This window comes from Anoplopoma fimbria, chromosome 10 (assembly GCF_027596085.1).
Source record: "Anoplopoma fimbria isolate UVic2021 breed Golden Eagle Sablefish chromosome 10, Afim_UVic_2022, whole genome shotgun sequence".
Taxonomy (NCBI): domain Eukaryota; kingdom Metazoa; phylum Chordata; class Actinopteri; order Perciformes; family Anoplopomatidae; genus Anoplopoma; species Anoplopoma fimbria.
The window spans coordinates 18077509-18090184 of record NC_072458.1 but is presented as its reverse complement, the minus strand read 5'-3'; the positions used below and the strand labels follow the sequence as shown (position 1 = coordinate 18090184).

At 41.6% G+C, this 12676-nt stretch overlaps 1 protein-coding gene across 1 annotated transcript in view; it reads right to left on the bottom strand.

Moving 5' to 3' along the window:
* LOC129097784 (retinoic acid receptor beta-like) overlaps positions 1-12676 on the bottom strand; it is a 96125-nt gene that overhangs the window by 30051 nt on the left and 53398 nt on the right. The window contains 1 exon segment of the mRNA XM_054606702.1: positions 5684-5825. Within this exon segment, the coding sequence (XP_054462677.1) occupies positions 5684-5825 (142 nt within the window).

Below are 12676 nucleotides of genomic sequence, written 5' to 3'. Positions count from 1 at the left end.
ATAAACACTATTCATTTGAGCCCACGTGACGCAGGCTGGGCCACTTGCCACGGCACTTAACATGGCAGCTCCCTAACACTAACCAGGTGGGTGTCGAGCAGCCGTGATAATTCTTTGCCGCCACCAGAGCTTTGAGTTTAAGCTAATGGTCCTGATGGGACAAAGGGGGGTGGAGAGGAGGGGGGGTTGTCAGATGGGAAACCTGTGTGGTGAAAATATGACCTTGGAGCGGGAAGGGAATGAGAGAGGCACATATGCAACGAAAGTGATAAAATGAGATTATCTCATGATGGGCCTTCTGCAGGTTCAGAGGCTTTTCCATGCAGATGACACTAAAAGAAGAAAAAAACAGAATAGTTCCCCGGTGCAGCACGGGGGAGTTTTTTACAGTTCCCTGAAAAAACTCAGAATTTCCTTTATTAAAGTCGCAAATTCATGAGAAAGAAATCACTGATTTTCAAGGAAATACTTGAATATTCTCAGAGTTTATAAAGTCCTAAATTTGCGAGAAAATAATATGAAATTCTCTGAGATTAAACTCACAAATGTACGAGATAAAAACTGTGTATTTTGTCAAGGAACCACATCGCCGTACTTTGCAACTCTGGATAAACACTTAGAAACTGCGGTAACGTGACCCACAGAGTGCAAAATATATAATATTGGAGCAGAAAACTAAGGATGTCCATCCATACATTCTCATCCGCTTATCCGGGGCCGGGTCACGGGAGCAGCAGACGTAAACCAGGTTTTCCAGACTTCATAATTCACCATAAGCTGTGGTTCAACACAAGCAGCTTATGTTATGTGCCTTTTCTGTGTTGTTCCCTCCACACTACCACAGTTGGTTTTTAGTGTTAGCTGTCCTGAAATAAAGGATACAGGCCTTTGTTTAGTCAAATAAAAGAGTTGTCCGTCTCTACTTTCCTGTAACATCTATAGCATAGTCTAAACTTGACCGGGCCAGGTATATTAACCACATTTCTTATTATTGTATTGTTTATCCGTCCAACAGTGGATCGACTCAGCTCACTTGGGACTGGATCTCATTATTGGGCGACGGACCACTGCACGCCGCTAACCCCTCGTTGGACTCACAGGACCCTAGTGACACATTACTCACATAAGTTAATTCCAGAGCAGCTCAGTGATTGTAAGCCGTTGTTTTACTGCTTCAGTTTTCGTTGAACATAAAGTAGAGATAAGTAGCCAACTAGTGTAAAATAACAGGACACTGTGGGTTGGTTTCCTCCTGTCCTTCCCATTTTTTTTGAGTCACCAGCCTCCTTTTCTGAGGAAATATAAATGAATATCTGAATCCACAAAAAATAAATACCTACCCAGCAATTGATTTTCCAATGAGTTTGAATATTTGGGTTCAGTTATATTATATAGCTGCTCGGATATTTGATAAAATGCAGGTTAAGGTGCGACAGGTGTCAATCTTAACAATGTTAACACATACTGTGTGGACAGGAAGTTATAAAACAATGGACTGAGAGCACTTTCTTGTTCCTAAATCGTACACAATGAAATAGTTTATCCTCATTTTAAACCCAAAGTATGCAAATACACCTTTAAAACGTTGGACCGTTCTTTTGAAAAACAAATTTTAGTCCTTCTCTACTCTGTTCTCTGTATCCTCACATGACCCTGTTTTGTTCAGCTCCATGAGCCTCAAATATTCACACATTCGCACACACACACTAATAGCAAACACACAGTGCAGTCTTCCTCCTCCTCCTCTTCTTGCTCTGCAGATTCACCAGATTAATAATGGATCACATCAGTGCTCATGACTTCATGAGACTCATGATTGCTCTCCACTGAAAAAATCACAAAGACACAACTTGTGTAATGACGCATTCAATCACATACACACACACACACACACACACACACACACACACACACACACACACACACACACACACACACACACACACACACACACACACACACACACACACGCACTCATAGACACAATCATGTACACACACACATAAAACAATGATCCCCTTTGTGTTTTGCTCTAAGTAGCAGTTCAGTAATCTCCAGAGGCACATGATAGCACGAGTCCAGAGTCCAAAAGCAGATGTTCCCGTCCGTGTTCTGACTCAGGCTGCAGACTGAGCTCTCAACACCATACTTTCATTATGAAATAACTAACTCTACAAATATAGGCTTTCAGGTATCAAATAGTTCATGGCGGCCATATTGGATGCGTGCAACGAAACAGACAAAAAAAATAGTTAGTTGTGTTTCTAAACATACAGCCGGAACTGAATGGAAATGTTCTGTAATGTCGGATTATGTGTTTAGTTGTCTGCTTAGCTAATTAATTAACACAGTATATGTTAGGAACAGGAGTCGCTAATAATAAAGGATTTATGTTCCATTTTTACATTATATTTGAAGGGCATCGTAGAACTGATGGGAACTGCATCAGTTGGGTGATAATTTCATATATGTTTGTCCCAATGGGCAACCCCTTTCACAGTACTCATGATCATTCACTCTAGTGTAAATGCAGAAAATATGGATTTAAAAGGCTTACAGTTTTTGGCACTGCTGGTAGTTGTTCTTAAATAATTTTAGAGATGGTGAAACATGAATAGATGTGAAATCTCTCTGGTACAAAATGCTGTATTCTTACAATTCATGAACGTACATATATGAGGAAAATTACGTGAAGAAATTGAATCCCAAGTATGTTTTGAAATTCTGAGCTAGCACAAAGATGTTGCCTACATGGCTAGCTAACAGCTACAGCTAACGTCTGAATAGTTGGTACAACGACTGTGGTTATTTAAAACACTTCCATGGTCAAATTAGCTTGAATTAGCTTTGAATGCTATCTGAGTCATCAGTCTGCACATCATATTGGTCCATATATCTTGGCATCTACTGACCAGATTGCCATGACAACGTGTGTATTTATGGCCTACAGAGGATTCATAGTGATTTCGGTGACACCCAGATGTTATCTCTGCTGGCACCAAGTCAGCATCAAGATTGGCAATTTGTACATGTCCAACAACTGATTTCAAAAAGTAATGGCTGTATATGTATACAATTTGCAATGGCCATGACTAATGATAAGTAAGCTGACCCTTCCAAAACTACAGCTAATAAAGCAGACAAACGCAGCATGAAAAAGTCAAAGAGTCTTTCTGATGTTATCTGCCAACTCCACCAAGGACGTGCTGTCTTTTGGTTTGGTTTGTTGTTTGTCAGCAGGATTACGGAAAATCTACAGGCCCGATTTTCATGAAATGTGGTGGAAGGGTGTAGCATAAAACCAGGGAAAACTCCATTAAACCTTATGAGCAGATCCGAATCATTGGGTGGGTGCACAACTTATCTTCCGTTCACTTTCGTTAACATTGCGAAGTTTAAAGGACATTTGACTTTGGTGGAGGTGTGTGCTCTCTGAGTGCTCTTCTAGTTGTGAAATAGATTCGGGAAACAACTGCAAGTTCTGAAGTCCCCATCCAGTCAGCACGGACCTTCTGTTGTCGACGTTCAGAGCAGCCTATCACCTCCATCCATGAATAAAGTATAGTTCCCCTTTCTCATCAGAGGCCCTGTGGGTGTGAGTTGGGGGGTGGTGGTGCAGGGGGGTTATAGCCCGAGGATACCAAGACATCATCTTTTCCATGATTCCTCTGCTGAGGTGTGAAACAGCATAAGAGAAAAGAATCGCCCCCCTCCCCTCAGGCTAATGGAGCATGAAGTGGACCTGAGCTATAAATGCTGATGCAATCAAAGGATGCCAATAACCTGTGAAATGCAAACTGTTCCTATGGATGGCAATGGAGCATGGGGGGGGGACATGAGGGCATCGACATCCGCAAGACACAGGGTTTCCTAAATGCAGAGGTTCTCCATCCTGTTTTGTTTTTTAACGGTTCGTCGCATCATTTCTCAAATCCCAGCTGGGTGGATGTTCGACAACGCTTTGAGAATGATGCAACTCCTCCTAGCTGACTGAAATACCGGCCAGTAGATAAAAAACATACATGGGATTGAATAATGTATCTGATTAGCTATCAAGAGACTCAGCAGCTCTGACTCAGATAATTAATCGTCCCCACATCATGCTCATAGCAATAAAGCCAATACAGGATGAGATCTTATCTGACAGAGACAGTGCTGTCCTTTCAATAATGGCCATGTGGTGTCCTTGCTTCTATAAACCAACATGTAACTACTTTATATTTTTTGGGAGATTACAGGCCATTTCGGCCAACAATATGGTAACTCACAGTGACTACGTTCACATGCATAAAATCAGATTTTTGCCCTTATTTCCAATAAGAGACTATTCTTACTAAGCTGATTACATGATTGTGTTATTAAATAAACAGGAAATATGAAAAGAAGTACACCATTTAACATAGCCAGTGGCAGACTTTTTCAACCATGCACCATTATTTTTTTCAATTAATAATTCTAAAGATCAATTTTTTATATCCCAGATTAATACAAAACAATCAATTTATCCAAAATATATATCAAGAACTTGTCTGAGACTTTACTTGAGTCTTCTGCCTCTTTTCTTAAACCTGGTATTTCTACCAATCTTCAACCTGAGCAGCGGGTAGAGACGCTCTTGCTTATTTAGATCAGATTTAAACGTGAAGACATAATAAATCTAAATTAGGTCAACCCAAGATTCATGATTACATTTTTTGTGCTTTACCATTCAGGCAGCCTTTTCATGAAACAAGTTTTATGGTGTTACTTGCAGCTTGAAAATCCTAAAAACATACAAGGAATCCAAATTAATCGATGGAAGAGTGAGTTCTCCATTACGTCTCGTCATTCAATATCAGTTTTGAGCCCACAACACTTTTGAGCCAAGTGTCAACATTATAATTGGGTTTAAGTAAGGTTGAGCAACAGAATTCATTGCTCCGCTCAAAGGTTTACCGACAACCTTATAGGTGGAATGTTTTCCTGCATGTTACTAAAAGCACAAGTTGGTGTAATGAATCCATCAACACACCTTAAATATCAGTATGACAACTTTGACCATTCCATTTACTTCTTAGTTAGCGAGCTGTCCACTTGTGATTGGATCATCCAAGACGCATATGAATGCCAGGTGTGAAAAGGGCCAAAAGCAAGGTATGCTTTAGGGCGGGGCTACCTTGTGATTGACAGGTCGCTGCTGCTAATTGAGCAACAAAACGTCAAACTCAAGGCTTCTAAATTGCAGTACACACTCCAGTGGGTCACATCATGACAACTGAGTCCACTTCTTATATACAGTCTATGGTATACACTTAACGCTATTTGGGTCTTAAAGAGTTACTTGTGCGCTTTCTGAAAATGTGAAGCTCTATGAATAAAATAATGGCCAATTTCGAAAAAACTGGAATAATTGGCTTGCTTATCTATAGTTAAACTCAGGTTTTGTAATGGAAACACATCAAAACCAATTTTCAAGCAATAGCCAATTGTACTAATAACTCTTCTTCCAAACCAAAAAATAAGTCAGGTAATTTTCATTTCCATAAATCACATATAAAATATAAAAAATCATTAATTCCCGTGAATTTTATTCTTGTACGGGTGAAAAGGCCTCAATGGACAGTAAAGCCCTTCCTTCAAACCCATGACAATATTTGATTCAATTCCATATCTGCACGCTGAGTAAATCGTGTCCTAAACTCACACTCTTTGGACATTCCCACTCCGAAGCACTTCTGCAGGCGACAGTACTGGCAGCGGTTCCTCGTCACCTTGTTGATAATGCAGTTCTTGTCCCGGTGACACGTGTACACCATGTTCTTCTGGATGCTTCGGCGGAAAAAACCCTGAGGAAACAGACAGGGAGAGAGGGGGGGGGAGATGTTCATGAAAAGAAGACTCACAACCGTTAACCTAATTTTTTCTTTCTAATCTTCTGTAGCCGCATATTTTCTAAAACATCCGCACAGCTCATAACAATGTGCTAGATGTTTTGTCTTTTTCCGTTGCCATTAAGGCTGAGAGAAAAGAGAGCCGGTGCGTCCCTGCTGGGAGCTCCGAGGAGCTTCAAATGCAGGATTTAACCTCGGAAATGGAGCACTTGTGGGAACAGAGAGTGGAGAACCTCTGGGTATCAAACAGCGATGCTGTTATGGAAGAATAACCAAGGACTTTGGTTCGGCTGACGGCGGGGGTGGGCGCTCCACGTCTGAAGGTGACATTGAGCTTCTGTGGAAGACCAAAGCCACTTTTACTTTCAAAAGAACATTTTCATTGTAATCCAGTGGAGCAGCAGTTAAGTAATAGGTCTTAATTGGGCTCGTTCAATGTTTTAGAGTCAAAAGAGATGTAAGTAAACAAGCATGAAACTCATGTAGCTCCTGTGACGGTGGAAGAGGGATCATTATAGTTTGAGGCATTGAGCTCAGGGATTCATGTCAAGCTCGAGAGATTAAGTTTCGCTTCTAGATAGCCAAGAATGGATAGAGCATTTGAATAATGCAGCTATGATAATTTCATTTTAATACTGGTTGGAGAACAAAAAAAACCTAAATGCTGGAATGAATGTCCTTGAATTTTATAAAAGTTCAGTTGCAGTTATGATGTAAAGTCGACTTATGAGGCCTTAAAAAAAAATGTGTGAAAGGAGCTGGTCCACAAAACCCACGGGACACACGTTTACAAAGGGTTTGATGAAGTGAATGTTAATGTAACAGTGTTGGTATTATATTGGACAGAACATTTTAGCAGCTTATTGTCACGTCTATCCCAGGTGCCATTATAACATTTGTCTGACCAAAGGAGGTCAATTCAAGATTTAGATGCCGTCTATCAAAAAGGCCGACACAGCATGGACAAGTAGCTGTTTTGCTTGTGTGATTTCAGGAATGACCCTTGATTTAAAGCAAATTTAACCATGTGGGGAGCGACGCTCTACACGCACTGCCTGCATAGAGGAAAGCGATAAAACATATACTATGTGGATCCTCCTTGAAAATCTCGGGACACAGAACCAGAGGCTGAGCTCTGCTACGTTTGTTTCCAAGGAAAAGTGACAGAAAGCAGAAGAGCATCTATAGGAAGCGGGAGTCGTCACAGATTATTATTTTTCTCCCCCCTCTCAATATTAATTTGCCGATGCTCCGGGGTCTTTTGCAATGATCGTCCATCATCCAGGCCCTTTTGCACATGTTTGCAGGCGTTTTTGCCCGAGGTAGCTTGGTTCTGTATAAGAGAGGGGGGAGCGGGGGGTTAAAATTCCATTTACCATAGCTGCCTGTGACAGATGGGACCTTGCCTTTTCATTAGCGAAGCAGGATGCACGATGGGTAACAGATTAGATCACAGGACTGAAACGGCTGACTCTGTAGCCCATCTCGCCTCGGCCTCGAGCATCCGTCAACCCTCCGGACCCCCCCGCCCCCCCCACCCCACCCTTCCTCGGTAGCAACGATGCTAACCAAAAGCAGCCAATCGCGTGGTCGCTGTTGATGACACGCGATCGGTCCGAGGTCACCTCCCCCCTCAGCCGGTATTATTCATTTTCTTAATAGACGCCTTTATCCTGGCTGATGTAACCCAAGTGTGTTCGCAGACATTACCTGCGCGGTCTGATGGATGACCATGGACGCGGCCTGCATCGCCATCAGCTGCCATATAAGTGTGTTCAGGTTGGGTGCAGAACCCAAGGCTACTCAGGTACTTATGTCATTCAAAGCTGAGAGCATGCAGGTCACTTAGCCTTGGAAATCCACGTTTGTGTGTGTGTGATAAGTGCTGTACAGTGTGCTGGGTTTCTTACTGGGAGCTGGAGCTGCTGCGGTTTGCGTGTTGTGCACTTGCTGCAGAACCGTTTCCCAAAGACAGATTTGCATTTTGTGAGCTTCAGCTATTTGTGGAAGGTTTTGCTGGCAGTTCAACGCCTGAGCTGCAATGCATCTCATTTAAACTTTCCACATCCACATTATTGATACATCACATAAAAAATATATACTGATGGGGAGAGGAAACAACATTTTCTGGCCTGACAAAAGTTATAGATTGTGTACTCTTACAAGAAACCTGCAGGAGAAAATCCCAAACTATCAGCTCAACTGGATACCAGTCACAGTAAGTGACATAATTCTTTAGTAGTTTGGGTGACCTTACTTTTATTAATATTATTTAATAATGTATTAAATAATTAATCAACCAAGGACCAAATTACTGTGAAATGCACCACAGAAATTATCAACACATTATATTAGAGGCTGATATTTGATCAAAACTCAAATAATCAATAGCCTATTTAAGCAATAATACACGGTATGACTGTACGCAGAGCCAGTATGTACCAGTATAGCGCTGTCTCAATTATGTTACTGATTTATTACCACAACATTCTCCACTGACCTACACAAAGACAGAGGCTTTTGGTTTGTTTCCACCAATCCGTTTTGGTCCTTTGCCAAGATCAGGTCATTTTGGGTCAATACATATATCCGAATGTGCCGAACGCTCATTTGACTCCATATCTGACTTATCGCTTCTCTTAGATTCAGGCCAAAAATCCATTAAATGCGCAAATAAAGAAACAGCATTGTCCTTAAGGTTCTCCTAGTTTTAATTGTATCTTTGATCTTGATGTGTTTTGAGAATGTAACCTTAGCTGGGGTTGCTGGAGTGTTTACTTCCCCAAATCCTATAAAAAGCTGGACAGAGCTGCTAAATTAACCCTTAATTCTGCATCCAGGACCGGCTTCCAAACAGCAGGGAAATGCTATGCTGTGGATTTGTTAGTCGTGAACAACACATTTTTGTTATGTAACCTATAACCCAACAAACCAATGACGTTAGTTAATTATTAGCTTTTTGGCCTTGGAAGTAACGCTCATTTGCTACTGTAGGTAGTTTGCTAGTTAGCCCCACATGCTAACACAGAGCACATGAACACACTGTTTAATCCATTCCTTACACTTTTGCCCGTGTTTTCAGTTTTGAAAAAGGCTAAACAAGACACAATTCAATATTTCTCACTGCAGCGAACACACACACACACCGCTTGAACATGTGGAAAAATCCAAAGATAGACCTGCCATGCCTGGTTACAATTGGCAATCTGTTGCCGTTCAAGGGAGGAGTTAACCAAATGATAAATCAAGAGCCAAAGTCATGATGTCACGTCTGGGCACGACTTTGTTCCACTGGCTTCTGTAACTCAATGCAATCTGCCGTTCACTGTGTGTTCCCGAGGTTTACTTTCCATGACAAATCACTGACACTGAGAATTTACCAATGTCCTAACGTGGTTACTAACATCACAGTAACTCGGTGTCATTTACATCCGTATAAAGTCTCTTTGGCTCCAACGTTTAAAAATCTTAGAACTCACAGAGTAACAACGATGGGGATGTCATAGTCATAAAGACGAGCCATCTTTATATATAGGGAAACTATACTGAGTATACAGTCTGTAGGCTGTAGTTGTGTGTGTATAATACATATGTAGAGAAGATTGTTTGTGTATCTCCAGTTTCTCGGTCGGCATGAAGTGAACAGATGCCGCGACTCAGAGCACTTCATCTCTACAAGCCTCCAGGGAATCACCAGTGTCTGAGATGACACAGACACTCACACAATCATCACATCTGCTCCTTTGATTTTATTTTTTCCCACTTCTTCTTATTCTTTTTGCTCATTTAAATGTCTCTTTTCTCCTCTGTCTTCCTCTCCTCCTTCCACTCCTCCCCTCCGCCACAGGACACCAGTGTTGACCTGAGACTGCAGACTGCTCTGATATTTGCCAGCGCGTGTCCTGCGGGTTTTTACTCATTTGAAGCTTATAAATGTGCGACCAAAGGACACCCTTGAGCTGAGTGTCGTACAAAGGTGTTTACCCAGGTAGAGTGCAGCGACGGTGGGGGTGGAGGTGGAGGTGGGGGTGCTGCCAGGCTAAATAAATGATAGGATCAGAGGTTTGAGCTGTGGGGACACGCTGAGAATGAATCACAACCTCCAACACAAGGATGCAGAGGAGGGCAGAGCCGCTAAACTCAGTTTACCCTCCTACAGTATCTGTCTGCAGCATAAAGCAGTTCAACTCTTTCATTCCTTCCAAGTTATCTTAGAAGTTTTGTGTTAAAGCAGCTGAATGGGTTTAGTGCCAAGACTAGACTTCTTTAGAACAAGATTTGAGTCAAATATGACTCTTAAAGTAATCCTAGAAACCAGGGATAAGAAAAGCAATCAAATGTATTCACGTATATGTGAAATCAAATTTGGAGGCACTAGCTTTACTGCATTGTATTTACCATACATTCTTTCCATATGTGGAGGATAAGGCTGTGGTAAAAATAAAAGACTAATGTGAAGCTATAATTGTTCAAATTAAATCTTTTCCATTCCAAGTCAAACATACTGACAAATGTTTCCTTTATTTTGTCCATCCCATTAATATCAACGAGGATAAATACCTGACATAACTCTGTATAATGCAGTACAGTTCAGCAGCATCAACACTTTTCCAAAACAGTTTCAACAGAACTGAAGTTATTAACCTTCACAAAGACGACATTTATTGCAGGAATGTTTTATCGGACTGACTTGATTTTAAATATTTTTATTATCTGCACCAGGAGGATTGTACGATCGGTCGCATGTGTCTGTTAGTAAGTGAGAGATTGTGCACACATGTGTCTGTCCACGTCGGATATCTCATTCTGGAGCGGCAAACTGCATATTATTTTGGGTCCACAGTTATGGATGCTTGTTTGAAGGACCTCTTGTGGTTGCTGTGACCTACACTTTCTTAAAACACCTTTTATTGCCTGTTTCATACTGCCGTTGACTCTATGCTAACTCCTCACTCACTACTCAGAGGAATATCCAACCCCACATCTGCTACTCTGCCCTCTTGGTCGCTGCTGTGTGGCTTACTTTTATTGATCTGGACCTTGTGTTTGGCTAACTGCTAACAGCTAACAGAACTACCAGTTCACTCACTGCTGTAGCTCGCCGCAGCTCAGCCTGATGCTTAACAAGCAAACAGTGGGTTTGTTTTTGTCAAGAGTGTATGAGCTGTCTTATACAACGACTTTGAGCTGCTTGCCTGCATACGTAGCCTCTTGTTTTTCAGTTTGAATGACGTGTTTTTTACGACGCATGGAGCAATGCAGCGTAGTCGTTGCAGACACACCTGACAAAGATCTCCACTCCACTGAGAGCACCTTTCTAATTTTTCAAGTATTCAATCAATTTGGATTTGCCAAAAACAGTCTGTGCCTGTTTATTTTATAAATATAAATCAAAAAACAGACCCATATGAGCAGAAAACTAACAATATAAATAATATCCCACAATATCAAACTGATGTTTACTGAACAGCTCTAGTTGAGGCTCTCTGTAAAGTTCACTGTGTTTATTTTCATACTAATCTATGCTCTTCATACCAGAACTCTGTCCACTCTATTCCGCAGATAAGGCCATGTTGAGCTGTAATGTTGGGGCATCAGGGGACATGGGCCCAGCCACCTGGGAGACGAGGCCACTTCCCCCTGGTCTGATAAACTGCACCTTAACCGAGATCATTATCCAACATCTTGTTATCTTAATGGGCCAGGGATAGGGTGTCAGAGCGATGGCCCCGCCATCTTAGGCCTTCTCATTTACAGATTAAAAAACGAAAGTGCCGCCCATTCATTATTTAGCTACAATCCAACCCCCTGTCCACCTGGCCTCCTCCTCTTTCTCCCCCCCTCCCTCCCTCTCTATCTATCTGTCTCTGTTCCTGCCATCGACTGGCTGTCCGGCTCTTTGGACTCGGCCGCGGCGCTTTGTGTTGCCTGAGCATTCAGTACAGCCGAGGGGAGAGAGAGAGAGAGGCAGAGCGGCGGATTAGCTTTCGCTCTTAATCGTGTCGACATCTTATCACTGCCGTGGAAAGTGGAGAGGACACTGGAGACCCTGGGGGGTTCCAGAAAAATGAGGAGGAGAGGTAGTGGAGAGTGGAGAGTAGGAAGGGGGGAGGTGGGGGGAGAGGTTCGGGTGATATTTATCCAGTTTATCCAGTTTGGGCTATTACTTACACCTGCAGTTCACTGGAAAGAGACGACAGAGTTCAGGAAGAGGTTTTACTAAAATGTTCCTGTCCGATTATAGGGAATTAAACATGGAGTAGTCACCGACTTGTGTCGAAAGAGAACTTCAATTTTAATGTAATGTCAAAGATGCACGATAAACGCTTGAAAAGAAAAAAAAACCTGCATTAATTTAACCAAAAATGATAGAAAACAAAAAACGACTTTGAATATGTGGTTGAAGTGTCTTGTGACCGCCTAAAGCAAAACACCATCTACGTCAGTAGTCGCATAACACTTGTGACCAATTTGAACAGAGACTGATTTTGTTTTTCAATATTTTGTTTGTCCTGACGTCCTAAAATAATATCTAATAAAGATAAGAGGGAATGGTTTTTTTCTGCTTTTCAATCCTGTTAATAATCTTGTGTCCCTCCAGCTTCGGACCCAGTGTTTCAAAGTACCTTTTATTCTATCATACAGATGTGTTATTGTGCATTTGTATAACTCACCATTTTATATAATTGTAGGGTTAGACGACACACAGTTCTTGCAAAAGGTTTAGTTCTTTTTTGTAAAATAAAAACTTTGACCTCTTATACAATTTTTGAAAATGTCCAACTTAATCATGTACTGTGGAGGTC